The sequence below is a fragment of the Lates calcarifer genome, linkage group LG5 (assembly GCF_001640805.2).
Source record: "Lates calcarifer isolate ASB-BC8 linkage group LG5, TLL_Latcal_v3, whole genome shotgun sequence".
Taxonomy (NCBI): domain Eukaryota; kingdom Metazoa; phylum Chordata; class Actinopteri; family Centropomidae; genus Lates; species Lates calcarifer.
This window is the reverse complement of record NC_066837.1, coordinates 3,976,775-3,995,627: the sequence shown is the minus strand read 5'-3', so window position 1 is coordinate 3,995,627 and position 18,853 is coordinate 3,976,775. Positions and strand designations below refer to the sequence as shown.

Genomic DNA, 18,853 nt, shown 5'->3' with positions numbered 1-18,853 from the left:
GTGTCTGCTTCAATACTGAACAACTCTCTGTTTCAGTACAGCTCTAACTGGTGATTTGATGTGAAATGATTTTTCTTCCATTTACTATGTTTTTGTGTTTCTAATCACTGCACTGATTAAGCCAATTATGGTTTCAGTGTGATTTTAATTTAGGAAATGAAATGAACTCCTGAATTCTGAGAGAATGAGGTTCTAAAAAGGTCGCTGGATGGTGACTGGCTGCAACAGGGTTCATGAACTAAAAACAACTTTTTACTCCCACAGATGAACACGCTGGCCAAAAGCAGACAATGCAATATCATGTTGAGATATTTACAAGTGTAACAGCTGGAAAATGTTCTGCTATTTTTGTCAGAGACCGTGGTATCTAACCTCCCCTCAGTGGCTGAAGAAGATAGCACCACACAGTTACAAGCTGCATATTTCTACATCTGTCATTGGTTGTGTGAGTGAAAGCATGTGAAACTTCACTTCTCGAATGGAAAATCCCCCTCTTCCCTCTTGAAAGTACTCGTGGAAAACTTTCTTTGAGTGGGAGAATTTGAAGAGGCAGGTAGAGCAGTAAATTGAAAAGTTTCATTGACACTGGTATATTGTTGTGAAAGACAATGAACATCAAAAACTGGTGTCCAGCAGTGTAAGATAAAAAGGTGGTGAGCAATTTTAAAACTTAAAATAGCAATTTAGCTAGTGAGGAAGAACATGTAATTCTTGCTATGGTGGCACATGGGATAGAAAAACCAAACAGTGACGGTTCTGTGTGACTTTGATGGATTGCTCCATTTGCTCTACAATCACTCAGCTCCTCCTGTAGACCCTCCCCTCTCTCACCCACAGCATGATGGTCGATTATATTTTTACTTGACTGCGTTATGAACACAATCTGCTGGTGCTCAAGTTTCCATTCTCCCCATCCATCAATACCACACTGCTGAGGTGTCAGAGAGGTCCTCTTCCATTCCTCTTCCTTGTCATGTTGAGAGAATAGAGACGACGTCTCATAGTCAAGAACTCAAAATTGTAGCCATGACACACATTAGCTCTTTGGGTTAAAAGAGCTTCCAGCTTCTCATGCTCTTCTCATTATAGACGGTAGCTTGTCTTGCATTACGTTGCCACTAAATTTCCCAAAACCTCCAGATTGAGCGTTTTGGTTGTTAAGATCAAACCTGTCATGCCATCTCATGGAAATGAATGTTTCCGTTAGTAGCGTTGAAATTCAGAGCTTACCAAAGCCTTGGGATTATATATTTTCAAAACCTCATGGACAGCATGATCATTCTTGCCTTCATTCTTGAGATATTCATTTACACTTTTATTTAAAATAATATATATATTGTTGTCATTACTGTTGCAGTAGTCATTCAAATAATCTGTATTCTTTAGGTACTTAATTTACTACTTTCTATTTCCAACTAAAGGAAAGTACCTATGCATGCATAGGAAATCATGCATATTGGATGTAGAGTAGGTGAGAAAATGGCTCGTTAAAGAAATAAGAATTTGCCTTAGGTTCATTTTTTGCACATCATCTTCTAAATAAAATTGAGTATGCTTCCAGTTCTGGTCTGTTTGAAAGTGGAGCTGTCCAGAGGGGTGCCTCTTGTTCTGTTGAATTAATAGCAAGGTGCTTTGCTGCCACTCCACAGGCACAAGTACCAGTGTCATTTAGAATGAAACTAGAATGGGTATGTGTTATTAAAATACAGCTCATGTGACCTGTCACATAAGATGTCTCGAGTTAAGTGAAAACCAAGACATCATGCTGAAATGATTCAGGTTAGACATGGTGAGATATGTCAAAGTGTAAGTGTTTTAAGTGTAAATACGAAGAGACACCCAGCAAGTCTATTGATTCATTCGGGTGATATATTTCATTACAAATAAAAAAGTACTTTCAAATGCATCCATTCATTCCATTTTAAGGCCTTACAGTATGTAATTATTCTCCGCTCTAAAAATTCTCAGGTCTATTAGGTTCCTGTTTTCAAATACATGTTTTTACATCTGACAAAACGGCTACCATCTGGAATACATATATTCACAATCACTCATGACCAGCATCTATTACGGAAGAGCAAAGATCACTTTGTGGCGTGCAGTGACACCATTTTCTCATTCTTTCAGGGATCGCTCCTGCCCACACTGACTTCACAGTTCTTCGATAGCAAGACCTTGAAAATCCTTCCTCCATCCGTCCCCATGCACCTTTAGGTCACTTATTTTTTTAGTTATGATACATTAATAGCATTTCATCGGTCAGCCCAATCACCTTTTAAAACCTCTGTCCCTTCACAATCCATGTGTCTCCTTTCTGCTAGGAATCCGATTCTGCTTCTTTCCAACTGGCACCCTCCTCATCCTCATCACTGGGGTCCCAGTCCTCCCTGGGTGCTCTGGCCATCACTGTGGTCACTTCCCCACAGGCGGTAAAATTGACTGAAGTCCACGTAGGGCGGAACCCTTCCCGTCTCGTCGGGCTGTGCTGCCTGACTGCCTCTCTGGCGGAACAGGCTCCCATCACCCGAGCTGGAGCTGGAGCTCTGCGTCTGGGTGTTGGTGGACTGGAGGGTGGCTGTTGGACTCTGACTGCTGGGGAGAGCGGAGGAGTAGAAAGGTGGGTTGTTGGAGTGGGTGGAGGACGGGGAGGAGACGGGTATCAGGGTTGGAATAGAGGACGAAGAAGTGGGAGCATCAGAAGAGAGGTAGGGGTCCGTATGGTGGGTAGACAGACAAAGGAGAGAAGTGGAGAGATGGAGAGGACGGGGAGGAGGAGGGGTGGTAGAAAGAGAGAAGAGGGAGGTGGAGAGGGGGAGAGGAGGAAGGGGGGAGAGGGGGAAAAGAGGGGAAAGAGGGAGTTCAATTATGGGCTGCAGGATGTCGACGGAGGTTTGGCAGGTAGTGGGGTGAAACGTGCTAAAGGAGCAGCAAAAGGAAAGGCAAGGACAGCGTAGGACATAGGATGGATATTGGTAAGTCGGGGCCCATGAGGAAGAAAAATATAGATGTGAGTCAGACAGTGAGTGACAAACAGGAACAGAGTGGAAGACCTAAAGGAAGAGGAGATAGTGAAAGTAATCTTTGCGGACGCCTGAGCAAAGGGCAAATAAGGAGAAAGGAAGTGCGCACATGCAGCAAACCCAAAGCTGCAGCTCTATTCTAAGTGTGTAATTGCAGACAGATCTCTGCCATGTTCAGCTATATTACACTACAAGTCGTCTCAAGCAGGAAACCTGACAAACAAAAGGCTCATTCCAAGTATGCTGATGACAGCTGTCTAGGGGGAGCAATGATTAATTAGTGATTTAACTGAATTCAAAATTCAGTGTAAAAATGCACTCACTCTGATCCATGCTGAGACACACAAAACAAATTGCCTGGAGAGTCACATGTGGAAGCATTTTGGATCCAACACCATAAACGAAGCACAACACATCTGAGGTTACCGGTTACTTTTTCACTAAATGATGCAGATGCATAGTGGAACCTTGTCAAATCTGGAATTTAATTCAGGAATAGACTACGTAGGTTTGAATGAGTACTGTATTAATCATCATTTGTTTGAACATAACAGGCCTTAACACATAATTTAAAGGATGTGTTTGCTGCTCCTGATTTTTGTCCTATTAAACACATTCTCCCTCACTTTAGAGAGCTCCACTCTAGATGACAGATGAAGGAAAAACATGTTGTATGTACTGTCCTTTATGAGTTAAAGGTATAAGGTCGTGTTCAGATTGACTTGAGCCCTGTGTGGAAAAATGCAGGCCTCTCATTCGCATGGGGCTAGTCCACTGGAGCAGTGGGGTTGCCAACTGGGGAAATCGGCAAAAACACCTCTAGGAAAGAAGCTGAACCAGACTTAACTTTTTGTGCAATGCAACACCAAGTCACCCAACAAATACTGCATTGGCCAATCAATTAAATGCAGGCACACCTTTCAGGTAAATTATTTTGTAACATGGATGTCGTATTTCATGATCATCATGACAGATAAAGTAGTCGCTGCTGTGGTAATGTTCAAGGTTGGTAAAATCCTGTATGTGAATATTAAAACTGTTATTTCAGCACTTGATAAGCCTGTAAATGCATTAATCTGATACATACTGGTGCCTTAAACAGCTCACCATCAACACAGCCCCCTGTGTTGTTTTAATGCAGGGCAAATGCATGGACTACAGTACCATGCTACATTTACTGTACAGGTTGTAGAAGCATGTTGTCAGCAGAAGCTAGCAGAATAAGCAGAACTGGGACAGTTACTTTTTAATACTGACATTAAAGCAGCAATTAAAGCAGTAAATTATTAATTTCTTGGCAAAGCATGAATAAGTTCCTGTGTAATTTGTTTCTGTCAAACACAGTAAATCACAGTAAAAATGACCCCCAAGAGTACTACTGATGTAATTACATCTATATACTTAAACTACTGTATATGGTGTACACAGTGTGCCTATGGGAAAGTTCAATTTTGAAATATTTTTCCAGCTGTACTTAATCTTCACATTCTACTCTCTTAAAGGAACCAAGGCCTGACACACAGAACACATGGTGGAACAATGGGGAAGTGAAAACCATGCTCACACATAAATAAGCATTACAGTGGAGGGACACAGGGGAGGGAAAATCAAGCTTACCTAAAACAAATATAACAAGGAAGGGATGAGGAAGTCGAAAATCTTGTTTTTCCAAAATATACCAACAATAAACAGTAGGGAGGGAAGTATGGAATAACCCAGAGTGAACATAACAAGACTGGGACGTGGGGGTTAAAACCAGGCTTATCTATAACAATACACAGCAGAAAGTAGGACACAACTGAGTGAAACTCAAGTTTACGAAGCAAAAATACAACAGTAATGAGACAAAAAGCAAAAATGAAGCTTATTCGGGGCATGCACAGCAGTAAAAAAAATGCCAACAAGAAAAAAAATCAAGGTTATTGGGAGGGAACCAGGAGTGAAAAACAAGCTTACCCGGAGCAAGTAGAGACAAGAGACAAACCAAGCTTACCCTGGTGTTGGGGTTCCTTCCTCTAAGGTAGAAGCAGTGTTGGTTCCATTGGTGAGGGTGCTTTGGGAGGGCATGACCAGTGAGAGGGTGACACTTGTTTTACTGGTGCTCTGGCTGTTGGAGTAGGGCACAGATACTGGGTAGATACGGCCACCTGAAAGAAAGGCAGGTGAACAGTTATACGATTCACCAAGCTATAAAATAAAAGTTGATGTTCAGTTGTCTTTGAGATGAAAATGGCCAGAGGTACACCACTGTTGTTTTATTAGTTTTCACAGGAACTATTATTAAGAAAAACAAAGTGAAACTAGTAGGAGTAGGCTCAACATAAAATGACCATCTTGCGAACCTGGAGTAAATTGGAAACTTTCTGCCTGGACCTTGTTATATTGGCTCAATGTGATATTTTTGGCTACACCTCTCAAAATCTTTGATTTCTTCTTCTAAATGCTGGCTGCTCAGACATGCATAAAATGAGTTTTAATCCACAAGAAAGCAACCCTAAAAATTCTATATAATGTAATGTAACTCCAACAAGTTCCAACAGCAAAAATAAATTTCTACTCTTTCATCTTCTTTCTTGTAAAATACTGAGCAGTTTCATCTAATCAGGACACTAAAAATTCAGAGAAGTTAAAATATTTTTTTTTCTTAAAGTGCTAACGGTTCATAAAAATATGTAATGTTTGACAAGAGGTTGTGAGTTTACTTTGTTTTAAAGGATTAGAGTCAAAAAGAAAGATAAAGTTTTACAATTTTTTAACACAGTATGAATTTGGCACTGATGTAGTGACTAGACAGACTACAGTCTGTCCCTGGACAGACTTTCTGTGAAATGTGAATTAATTTCAGAATGCCCTTTCCTACCCTGTGTGGGCGTGAGCGCTGCATCAGCCAGTGGGTAGTTGAGTGTGCGGATGAGCAGGGTCATGTCCTCGTGCCGAGAACAGTAGGTTGCCCTCTGACGGCCGGACACGTACACGTCGTGGTGCAGCCGTTTGATGCGCTCCACCACCGACTGAGCCACTGCTTCCAGACTGGTCTGCTGGGCCAGCTCTGCTGCTACCATGGCAACAATTTCCTACAGTGACAGCAGAGGAGACAGGGAGTTGGACAAACATATACTGATATTAAAGTTGAAAAGTAAGGACGATGACGAGAAAGAAAAGAAAGAAATCCAAATGAGAAGAGAAGACAGGAGAAGAACAACAAGACAATGAGGGAAAAAAGAAAATACAATAAGTGAGGGAAAGAAACAATAACAGAACACTCAGACTAAAGTGGCCATGTAAACATAACTTGGACTACAAGGAGGGGCAAGCACAAACAACAGAAAGATGACCTCAATGAAAAGATGAAAAGAGGATGTCTGGGTAGGAGAAGATGAAAACAAGCATGGAAGAAAGGAATATGGTAAAGAAAGCAGATTTAGATTAAAGAAAGAAAGATATAACAAACGGAGTGGGTGGTTTGCAAAGGAAGCAAGAGGAAAATTAATGCAGAGATATAAAAAAAAGACACCAGAAAAAACTAACAGAGGGAACGCATTTGAGGGGAGAAGAAATTGTCAGGACGAATGCACTAACCTGATTTGCCTGTTCGGGGCCGTGGGCGGACTCAAGGGCATTGATTAGACCTTCTGACATGAGCAACAAGAAGCCTGTCACGTTGTCCAAAGACAGGCTGCCATGAATCTCTGGCTCTGCGATGATTGGCCTCGTCTTGGCCGCACTGATGGTAGAGGAGGACAGGGGAAGATATATGAGTTCGTAAATTAATGTCAACGTGGAAAGAAAGAAGAAGAAAACTAGAAGGGTGGGGACCAGAAGAAGTGGAAGGAGGAGACAGAAAGTTTACAGGGAGTTGAGAAATTTAGATATAAGGAAAGACAGTGAATGGTTAAGTCTGGAGGAGATACTGAGAGATGGTACAGATGGAGAAAGGAGGAGGAACTGAGACGAAAGAGAGACATAAGTGCACCTGACCTAAATACAATAAATCTAGCTAATCTCATAGATCCAAGGAATAGCTTATACTTTGACTACATCAAATTTCCTGCACTCTCTTTGATGGCACTAAGGAGGAAATTCTATAAAGATACTATTGTGTGTTTTATTGAGGGTCATATTTGGAATGACTCAGAGATATGTGAGCCTGATTTGCTTGGCCTGGACAGCAGAGAGGAACAGGAAGTAAGACGGGTGAGAGAGGGGGCCCCGGATTGTGGAATTTTGAGAGTCTCAGCTGTGGTAAAACTGAGGGCTGGAACAGAGCTGATAATAAAGCCTCCACTGTCCAGGTACCTCTGAGTTCACACACTGTTACAGAGACAAAAAGGGATTCTGAAATGTTTAATTCGCTGCCCCAGTTCTTAAAGAAAAAGACTGACATTTAGGGAAATATGATGATCACCATCTTGTCCAGAGGGAAATGAGAGGATTGATACCACTCTCATGTTGGTATGTAGTATTTTAAGTTAGATCAAGCAGATGGATTGTTTAGCTGAGCAAAAAGACTGGGGAAACAGCTAGCCTGTCTCTGTTGAGTCAGGTTAAAAAAAACATCCGCCTACCAGCATATCGAAATTTCACTGATTAACACGTTATATGTAATTTCTTTGTCATCACCATTAAGCAACCATCAACTCTGAGACTTTAGGAGGTCATTGTGCTCAGCCAAGAAATGGCTGCAGCACATAACTCCTCCTCCTGGTTATGGATTAAACCAACAAGCTACAACATATTAATTAGTGAACTTTATATCTTAAGGTAAACAGGTTGTAGAGACAGAGTAGATGTTTCTCTACATATCTAATGAGAAATGTTTTTTTCTATTTCTTGATACTTCTGAATAGTCAGACACTAAAGGAAGCAACAGGAAAAGATGGACAGACTATAGGTTTAAATTTCAGTGGTTCAATATTTCTAGCTGACTACTAATTTTACCATTCAGAGAAAACACCAATTCAAAAAGTAGACTGAGCAAGGAGAACCAAACAAGAAAAAGGAGTGGGGGAGCTGAGGATACAAAAGTGCAATATGAACAGAATGTGTATTCGTGGTTTTTGAATTGTGGCTTCACCTGAGCAGGTCAATTTCATTGTAGTTGAATTTGACCCTGTAGTCTCCCAGCCTCCTGGTGCTACTCTGTCCCCCTATCTGCCCCGCCTGCCTCACACGAGCTGAATCCACACCTAGAAGAGAGGAGGAGAGGAGAGACATTAGGGAGGAGGATGAGGGGGAGCATCAAGTGGGGACAGACAGGAGATGAGTTTTAGGTGGGTAAGAGAGCAAGCAAGAGATTTTGTGTGGGGGAGGAGAGGACAAAGCAATAAGACAAGAGCAATAAGTAGAAGTGGGAGGTGGGGGTGGGAGGCAGAGAGGACTGCATATGTGTGTTTGGGGGTGGATGAAAATATGAGGGGAAAGGTCACCTTGAACTGGGTTAATGGAATGACTGCCATTTCATTTAAATCAGTCAGAGATGGGCCTGAACAGCAGAATAATTATGTGACTCCCAACTGGCAGAGACAGAGAAGGAGCAAGAGAACAAAGAGAGACAGAGCTCTGCCTGCTCATCTAATGTTGAGGCCTGAAATGCTGGGAAACAATGCAGATAATTCTCTATTATATGTATTGCAGGTGCCAGGCTGCATCTTATGCCTATTCTACAAAGATAATCACAATGTATGTATTTTCTGTTATATACACAATCCTCATTACTGGACCATTAGCCTGGCTGTCGACAGTGGAGAGATGACTCCGAGTGTCTCTATGCCAGCTAGTCTGCACTAATGGCTGTATCTCTGTCGGCCTGAGTATCCCGCACAGAAGCCAAGAAATGGAATGTGGAGTACGTCTGAATGTACTTAGGGTGCTGTAATAATCTTTGTTTTTCTATACCAGTACAACTAAAGCTGAACTAACTAAAGAGTTCATATGTGAAAACAGCTCTAAATACCACAACAACAACTGACAAACAACAAAAAACTGAATGAAAGATAAAACAAAATCCAAATTCCACTTCAAAAAGCTTTTCCTCAAAGTTAAAAATGAAACTGAAATTGACTGGAATTTAAAAAATAACATCTTCATTTTTGAAAAAAAAAAAAAAACTGGCTAATATCCATTTTTGTCTTTGCAGGGATTAATTTCAGTCTTGTTAATTAAAAGCAGTCATCTTAGAACATGGAGAGGGGGCCAGCACTGCTAAAAATATTTGCTGAATTGTGGATGTTGTGATAAGTCAGGAAGTTTAAAACCGACCAGAAAAACTTAGCAAAAAATAAGAATAATTCCTAAAATGTTATGGAAATAGATCTCAACTGAAGAAGTGCACCAAACTAACTTTGTTCAAAAGGTGTATCTGTGTTCCATTGTGTCATCTGTCTAGGTAACTATCTGTGTCTCACCCAGAGCAGCCAGTCTCTGCAGCTCATCCTCATTGTCTGTGCTGTGTGGTCTGCCAATCTGGAGAACCTGGTTCTGGCCATCGCTGCTGGACTTACACAGCAGTGCTCTGTTGGTACCTGGAACCACAGACAAGCATAAAAGTATTAACAAGATGAGAAGGTGAACTGGTGAAATCAGATTGTGGTCTGAAGTTATAATTAAGTATTGAAGGCGAGACTGACAGACAGAAAGTAAAAGTGATTATGGACAAAAGAATCCAAATAGTTGCATAATTTAGGTTTTAAACAATTAAGTTGGAATATGTCAAATCTTGTATTAAAAACATGCAGTGGGGGACCAGTTTCTTAAGTATACAAGTACAATCTGACACTGTAGCTAATAATAAATCTCTGTGAAGCACAGAGACCTTCTGCATGGTAGATATTTTACTTGACATTGTAGAACATCCACATGTGCAACTAATAGCATTAATGATGATCCAAGCTCCAGGTTTTGTGCATGCTTTCTGACTGGCCTTGCTTACTTGGACACTTAAATAGAGTCAAAATACATAAGTTAAAATGTCTGCTATGAAAAAGGCAAAGTCTAGGGCTCTGCAGCAGGTACACCTAAATGGAAAACAGCTATTATTGTTATCACTTCATCTTGCGCTGAACAAGTTAAAATGCCTGCTGTTAAAAATGTCAATAATGTTTCTGTTAAAACTGTCAGATAAGAGCTGATTCAACACTGTGGTCATTTTTGAGGCTGTGTGCTGTGTTCGCGTTGCTTAATGGGTATAATTATCCCTACATTGAAAGGTGTTTCTAGTGTTTCAGTGGTTCCAACTCTTTAAAATACAAGAGGGGGTCAGAATTTAAGAAACATCTCAATATAAAGCAGTTGAACATAATACCACCACTAACTGCAGTCACAAAAGTGTGTAAGCAATAGATGAGAGGAATTTACTGCATGCCTGTTAGATTGCAAAATACTGTACAGATGTACAAAATAAACTTGTACCTCAAGTTATGACCTATATTTTTACTTAATGCGAACCAACTCCACAATTAAATATATATATAAAAGAATTACAAGAAATGTAATATCTACGTTCAAAATGTCTTTTCTCATCATCTTCAACCCCCATTCTTATTTGTCAAACATTTTGTCTCCTAATTTTTCCACACATTAATGATGCAGAGATAAAACTGCACTGTAGTTGTTCTGAGGTGACTCACAGACCCAAACATCAGCCACCTAATCAGCTAAGAAGCTGTGGTACTTTTAAAAGCTAAATATTAATCACTGCTGATGAAGCCACTTTCTGACACACAAGCTGACTAAGGATAGATTAATGATTAATTTACTTTTATATTAACATTTTTAGGCCACTGAGCGGAAGCTCGGTGCACTACCAGACCACAGCCACCTCCACCTAAATTTTAGGCTCTGATAATGCCTGAGTTGTGTGTGTACTTGTCTTATCTGCAGACAAGCATTCAACCAGCCACATTATATTGAAACTGCGGGGAGGGGTCCATGTGCCTCTCTCTGCCCTCTCAGTAGGGCCATTGTTAAGTTTATTTTAACTCTGTATGTTAAGCAGGCAGTGTTGACATGACATTGTAGTGTCTAACACCAAGTTGTTAGTTACAAAATGCTATCTTGCCATTTAGTAAGCCTGGTTATTGTGTTCATATGTGCAAAAATAAAGTTGTTAAGCTACGTATCAGCAAAGAATAACTATCCATTCCTTTTGTATGTTCATATCTCCTTGGCTCACTCGCCCACCCACACACACACTCCCACTCCCAGCATATCAAATTATGGGTCAAACGACCTTGACTGTCAAATATATTTCACATCAACACACAGCTGGGAGTGCTTTTTAGAGCACATTTACTCTCATGTTTAAACCTCCCTGGGATTCATGTTCTGTCAACTTTGAACTCTTGACCCTCACACAACGGGCCAGTGGGGAGAACAGTCCCTCTTTCTGCCCACTACTAATCCCCCCCCCCCCTTAACTATGTGCCATGTCCTTGAGGACAAAAGAAAATGAAATCCCAGAGAGAGGGTGAGGGGCTCTTTTCCTTGGCTGCTACAGAATCAAACATGTAAAAAAAAATTAGGGGATCTAGTAAACGCTCCAGAACTATAATGATTCAAAACCCTGATTACTGATTAAATTGGCATATTAGATGAAACACACCCCATCTATTACAGCTGGGGTCTGGTACTTTATGGTTTAACTTGTTGGATGATTCTTAAGGAGAGATGCTTACTCCTCATGGTGTGTCTGTGTGACTGTCTGCCTCCCATAGTCTCATTTGAATTTCCTCACAGTTAAGGACCTAAAATGGCCTGCAGGTTGCTGTAGTAAAATATTAATGACAGATGCTTCTCTTCTGTTCTGCAGCTTAAGGTGTCAGGTAGGAATGTGTACACACAAATACACCCACATACAAATTACAACAAGCTATCATGCCATTACCCCTGCAGCTGTTTTCTGCAGGAGCCTGATTTGGCACCAGAGATTCAAAAACAATGACCAATCATTGTAGGTATGTTTTAAATCAAGAGAGTCAATATGATTCTAACATCTGTCTGAAGGCCACAGAAAACAGAACCTGTGGGAACATTTTTCTGGTTTTCTGTAGAAATAAACTTTCAGCACTGTATGTAGAACACATGTTTGCTGGCAGGTTGTTTCACTGTGTCTATGTGAGATTTGGTTTAGGCACTTCAGAACCATGGCAAATCAGCATTACTGTGTAATGTCTAGCAGAATAATCTAGATTATTGTGTGAGATACTTTTGCAACCCTTCCTTAGGTTGATAAGATTTGTATTTACTCATATGAATAAGAGCACATGCTGTATATTTTATAACACAAACTGTCTAGACTCTGAACCTTTGGCTCCAGCTATTTACTAGTGACTATACAAGGAACAATTCATGAATTTTACTGTGCAGAAATTGTGCACTAGTTTAACAAGGTTGAGCCTGTGTTTGGCGGTATGTGGGTAGTGTTAGACTCGGATAAACTACCCAAGAGATTGTCAGTGATCCTTAAAAGTTCCAAATTTGTCTTCTTCACTATCACTGAATGACCCTGTATCACAAAACCCCTGTGTCAGTGGGCATCACCCTGCTGAAGTGGCCTTGAGCAACACACTGAATAGTTACAAGACAGTAACTATAACTATATAGCATCTTTACTACAGTGGTTACAGAAAGCTGTGGAATAAAAAGGAACAAATGAGATAAAAGGCTTCAACTGGATAACTCATACTTGAGCACCAAGATATGAAATAAGCAAGAGGCATCGCTTCCCAACCCAAACCCAGCCCTGCCTGGAGCTGATGCTGTGCATCCAGCGTTAGCTTACATGGTTGCTAAAAATAGCACCAGTATCCTCTCTGTAGAGAAGCAAAAGGAGCATGTGGGTGACGGAGGGCTTCATAAAAGGGTTTTCCTCTGTTAAAAATCTGGCTTCCATTTTGAGAGCCATGTGTCATGATGTACCAGTTTGTACCAGATGCCACACCTGCTTCAAGGATTCTCCAAATATCTGAAAATTAAACAGATAATTTGGTGTTTTAAGATCAGTGCCAGTTAAAGTGAAATATCCTGCCCCAGTGTAGCTGGCATGGAATTATATGTACATGTCCCCTACATTGATGTACACCAAGTCTGTTTTTATAGCTACTTTTCCCTATGGTAACCAAACACTGCAATGAAATGACTATTAAATAAAGCTGTGCCAGTTCACTCTCTCTGTACATTTCTGTTTTCTTTTGCTTAACTATTAACTAACTAACTAGTAATCAAAATAGTATCATACAAGTACTATAAAAAGTCAGATCTATAAAGCAGATTTACATCTGTAAATTCACAGGTGCAGGTCAAAAAGTTCTTAATAGTATGTTCTTTGTCTCTATTTTTTATTTTTATTTCAGACTCTTTACTTTAAGTGTGAACAGAGCCCCACTGACATAACTTTTACTTTGAGTCTTCACAGATTACCTTTCAAACTTAAACCTATTTGAAGCCTGACATCTACTGGTGTAAAGCAGATACTGAAGTGGCTGCTGTTTTGGGTTTGGGTAACCATACTCTTGATCACTACTAATTACATTACGAATCAATGTATTTAATTGCTTTGGTTGCTGATGGTTACGATGGATGTGTGGTAGCATTTAATATAAAGATATAAATCTCAGTATTGGCACTATTTAAGTCAGAGTTTGTGTATCAAGGCAACTGTAGCCTGCGTGTCCATACCAACGTTAGCGATGTAGAGCTTGTTGTTGAGGATCAGTGCCACCACGGCTGTAGCTGCTCCTGACACCTCCTGCTCCAACTCCTTGAGACGCTCCTGCACCTTCTGATTCTGAGGAGAAAGCTGGTGGAATGGCACATTCTGACCAGCCAGGAGGAGATGTGGAAGACAGAAGAAGGAGGAGAGGAGAAAGGAAGAGTGGTCAGTAAAGAAAAGGTAGTGAGTGTAGGATGGAAGGAGAGAGGAAGAAGGAAACAAGGAACAAAAAAATAGGAGTAGGAGTAGGAGTAGGCAGTTTTGGAGGGTAAAAAGGAGAAAATTATAAAAGAGGAGGTGTGGAATAAAAGAACATTGAGCAAGAGACATGAGAAGAGATGAAAGGCGAGTAGAAACAAGAGGAGAGGGAGGAGTGGTGGAGAAGGGAAAAAGGAGGCAGGACAGGGGGTGAGATGAAAAAGGATTAGAGTTGAGATAGTGAGCATGAAAGAAACAGATAAACAAACAAGAAATAGGTGAGGGAACAGAGAAAAGGAGATTATGAGTAGATGTACTTCATGAACAAAAAGTGACTAACATCACCTTACAAAAACACCCACATCAGCCAACTGAATACAACACCAAGTGAATACAACACTATATGAAGCAGAGTAAACAGAGGAGAGATAATTGACGACTGGTACAAGAAGAAAAACATGGATGGGGGGAGAAGCGGAGGCAGAGGAGCAGGGAAAGCTAGATCCAGAGAAGACAAAACTGAGACAGGCTTATCTAATGAAACAGGCTGATGAGACCAATTAGAACATAACAAGCTCATTCTCCAATGGCTGAGCATTAACTCACACTAATGCCCAAATCTGTGGTTGCTATGGAAACCAACAGAGAACTCCTCATCTCAGTTTTCAGCTTAATCTGCCGATATGCTTTAACAGAATGTGGGTGTGCATGTATACCTCGCTGTGTGGTAGGATGAAGTTGGACAGATGAGCCTTTTCAGCCAGAGCATCATCTATCGTCTCAAAGTAGCTCTTCTCCACCACATCAAAGGCCTGCAACACCAATAACATATAGGTGTATCACACACACCATCAATGCCAAGTTACATGCTCCAAATATTGTAGAAATGTATGTGAGAAACAGTATCACTATTGTAAAGTTGATAAAATAATGACCTATAAATGAATCCTCTGTTAATGGAGCAACTGTGTTTAGAGTAGTGTCATGTCAACAGAGTGGGGAAATATTAGCACCTTGGGTATTTTGTATTACTGAGGCATCAACATCCACACTGCAGTAAACTACTGTCTAACCTGATCAGGTGAGCTTGTAAATGTAACACAGTTTCGCAGCCAAAAACAACAAATACATTTAAGCTGTGGGCAACACTGTGCAACTATGTTTCTGTTCAATGTAAAACTCTTTGAGCTGCTCTCAAATGCACAGATGTTAATTTCTTAAAAGCCATAAAAATACACAATATACTGTTCATACAGTTATTATCAAATGATAATTATTGTCTGTGATTGCCATTATTATGAGTATTGATGAAAAATTAAACTGTGATGCTGTGTGGCAGTTAAAGACTTTATTAGCTTCATGCATTTAGCAATACAGTCTGGCATGAACGTAAAATTTTCCACCAAAGTTGTAATAGTTTTGGCTAAATAGCACAAGAGATTTTTGTGTGTTTCTCAGATGGGGAAAGGTGATGTCATGTACTTTCATCCTCCAGTCGGGATTTAATAATATTTGAATCAAAGTGTGATGACAGCTGTGAGTGACAGTGATGTCTGCTGTCAATCATGTCTAATTAAACCCCACACAGTTTTTGACTCTTAATAAAAATAATCAAGGATGTTTTGTTAACTTTTTAATCAGCTGAATTAAAGTGCTGAATCTACTTAAGAAGTATCACATGACTTTTGAAAATAGCAACAGACAAAGCCTTTAAAACGTTATAATCCAGAACATATTTCTGTGTTTACAGCACTACAGCTACCAACATGAAAAATCAACTCCTGCCAAATGTAAAAGATCAATCCATCAGTTAGCTTGTCTGTACCCTTACTGGACTGTCAAACTGGAAGCAGAATGTGGCTCCATATTGTTGGACTTGCAAACACAGTGATGTCACATCACTTATGAGGTGTGATAAATTCATCTGATGGTCTTCAACAGAAACATGACTTTCATTTTGTTGTTCATCTCCTTCAGTAATCCCTTTCTGTTTTCTGTGCTTTACTGAAATAGAGACAGGTTAAGAAGCGTTTAAAGACCTGCCCATCAACTTTGGAGTGATAGGGTTCTGAATTTTAGCAGTGGGGCTACAATCTTGTTCACATTTGAATCACAGATTTACAGATCAAAAAGTGACCGTTAAAAGTGTGAGATAAATCTATTTCCCACCTTGGAGAATAAAGGTCTATTTCTCACTCCTCCTCAAAAACATCACATTACTTTGCTACTACTTTACACTGCTTTGTAATTATAAACATGCAATATGACAACATGCAGACCTGAGTGAGGATCCTGCGGACGTCGTTGTCTGTGTGATTGGAGTTGAGCTGTCCTAGTAGCAGTTCAGCTGTAAGACACTGCGAGGCAAAACTGGCCACTCTGCTGCCATCATAACCGTTAAAAACCCCATACAGGAAACAGCCATCCTCGCCTCTGATTGGTAGACAAAACACAACCAACACAAGATTTCTCATATTTGAAAACAACTTAATGGTCCATAGTAGAAACTGACAGGAGATAGATATGTACATAGATGTATATCTTTTATTTAAATTACCTCAAATGTTGAATTGTGGTCTTACTTCAAACACATCAGAGACACCCATACATTTAATTTAACTCCTTTCTGCAGTTTATGTGTTTGTTGTTGTTTAACAACTGTCTAACACAGCTGCCTCCATCTCATACAGTACTTGCAGCAACATGACTAAATATGCCAGTCATCAAAAATCACATCTCATCTCAACAACACTTCAATAAACTCTGCATGTAACAGTGTTTGAATACAACTGGCTTATTTACACAAAGTCGACAACTGATACCATACTGCCTAAAGCAAAACCTGTTAAACATATTTAACGCATTTCTCTGACTTTGCTTGCTGTGCACTTTCACAACTGAAGCATCCCTTATCAGCAATGGGAAACCTGCTTTTTCACTGTATGTGTTAGACAGGGGTGAAACCACACGTCTGATCATATCTGATCATAATGTGCTTGAACCCCTGGTGGAAGATTCTCTATAATGGGGAAATACTATAATGCTGACATATTAGAAAAAGACTTATTATTTACATTCGTGGTTCCCTATGACTAAGCAAGAAAGCTTGGCATCTTCTTGTTGTTTTTCACCATTAGTTATCATAAAGTAATGAATGGAGGAGTATTTGGGTCAGCAGATTTCCAACTATTAGAAACTTAGTTTTTAAAGCCCTGCGGAAGACACATAATCCCTAACAGCCCGAGGGACCTCTTTCAAAGTTGGTATCAATATCACAATGCTATCAACTGGATAAAGAACAGGTAGCTTGGTAACTTTGCATGAAACAGGTATTCATTTACTGTATGGCATTCATATGGGTGATTCCCAACTGGTGAAGACTGAAAAAAGTTCAACTTGGCAGTACCTGAACCTGAGGTGTCCATCCTCATTGGGATGGCTCTGTGTTCCTTTACCATCTGGACTGTACACACAGTTGGGGGCTGTGCCAACCCCACACATCTGACACAGCGGAAGGTCATCTGTCCAGCTCTGATGCTGCTAGGGCAAAAAGGGAATAAGGAAAAGGTTCTTATTCCATAAATAAATTGTGATCTATACAGATAATCTGTTTCAGGTCAACTAGTACAAGCAAATACCATTTATTTATATTCGCTTTAACTACCCCATGAAACCCAACTGTTTCCAGGATAGATAAATATTATAGACTGCACTTGTCTGCGTGAAATATCTGATAATTGACAAAAATTACAATTCTGGCTTTATTTTCAACTCTCCATGCTTTCAGTAGAGACCGACACCGTCTCCGCAGGTTGTCAATAAAAACACAAAACACAGAGACCCAGTCTGACAGGACCCAGCAGGAAACATTCACGATTTTAACAATCACAAGTAGCACAGTTTCTAGGGTATAATTTAAGTTCAAACATATTGAAGTGATTGTCGCCTCACACAAACTGATAATTTAACTTTTAAATTAAAGCCAATCATTTGTTCATTGTGTTTGTTTACAAAGTAGCTAGTTAGCCACTTCGGATTAAAAGCTAACTCCCACAAGGTGTGTGAGACATGCCGGGCGCTGCAGAGAGAACACCAGTCAAACCATCCACTTACTTTTAGTAATATCCACTGCCTTTGGTGATTAGACAATGATATATCGCATTAGTTTGAGATTACATTTGGGGTAGCTAGCTAACTGTTAGCAAACCTCTTAATAAGCTCAACTAAATTAGCTAGCAGTCACATCACTGACTCACACGAAGCACCATTTAACGAAACAAAAACTACGAAGACGACTAAGAGGAAGATAAATGAGAGCGAAGCACGCTCCAGTAATAGTTAAACAGTGACAATACAGGTTGGTGAAAGTAATAACTAGTTAAGTTTTCACTTACGCTCTGCATTAAATTCCTACGCTGAGCCGCCATGTTGGACGGGAGTCGCTGCGTTCACGGATTCATCGCAAGGTTCAAATTCGTGGCCGCTGTATCATTTCTCAGTTACTTACGTGACTACGAAGAGACAACGCTTGAATTTGCGTTTAGCTTTTGTTCTCAATTCATTCCACAATCACTGACTCAATATTTTTCGATCAGGAGTTGACACAAACTTCATTCTTCTAAGCATATTCTCTCCTGACGTCCTCTGGCGTTAGATTTAGCGCTCCAATGGATCATCAATGGCCATCGAAATTTCCGACAGCACTTTAAGGCAGCATCTGGATATTCTCGTCGAGCTCCTACATTTTTATTTATTTATTTATTTATTTTGCGAAAATATACATGTTCTCTACACAGTTGCTAGTTTAAATGTTTAGAGTATAATTCGTAATTTGTTTTATTCACAAAACGGTAAAGAACAAAAATAAAATAAACTTCCGGTTTGTTGTTGCCTGGTTGCTATGCTTGATTACTATGACAATATCACC

The 18,853-nt window shown here is 40.1% G+C and overlaps 1 protein-coding gene across 4 annotated transcripts; it reads right to left on the bottom strand.

Annotated features, from left to right (window-relative positions):
- Nucleotides 1-1,847: 1,847 nt before the first annotated feature.
- tab1 (TGF-beta activated kinase 1/MAP3K7 binding protein 1) lies at nucleotides 1,848-18,471 on the bottom strand. Of its 4 annotated transcripts, none has more exons than XM_018685364.2 (11): nucleotides 18,321-18,471; nucleotides 17,333-17,463; nucleotides 16,206-16,359; nucleotides 14,643-14,738; nucleotides 13,695-13,833; nucleotides 9,425-9,541; nucleotides 8,095-8,206; nucleotides 6,600-6,744; nucleotides 5,881-6,094; nucleotides 5,014-5,167; nucleotides 1,848-2,592 (listed from the first exon to the last, which is right to left on the bottom strand). In XM_018685364.2, the coding sequence occupies exons 1-11, from the start codon at nucleotides 18,351-18,353 to the stop codon at nucleotides 2,367-2,369; spliced, it is 1,521 nt and encodes a 506-aa protein (XP_018540880.1). In that variant the 5' UTR covers nucleotides 18,354-18,471; the 3' UTR covers nucleotides 1,848-2,366. The 4 variants fall into 4 exon arrangements, with proteins under 4 accessions (XP_018540880.1, XP_018540883.1, XP_018540879.1 ...); XM_018685367.2 differs by having other exon boundaries at nucleotides 1,848-2,589; XM_018685363.2 differs by having other exon boundaries at nucleotides 17,333-17,466; nucleotides 18,321-18,417.
- Nucleotides 18,472-18,853: the final 382 nt, after the last annotated feature.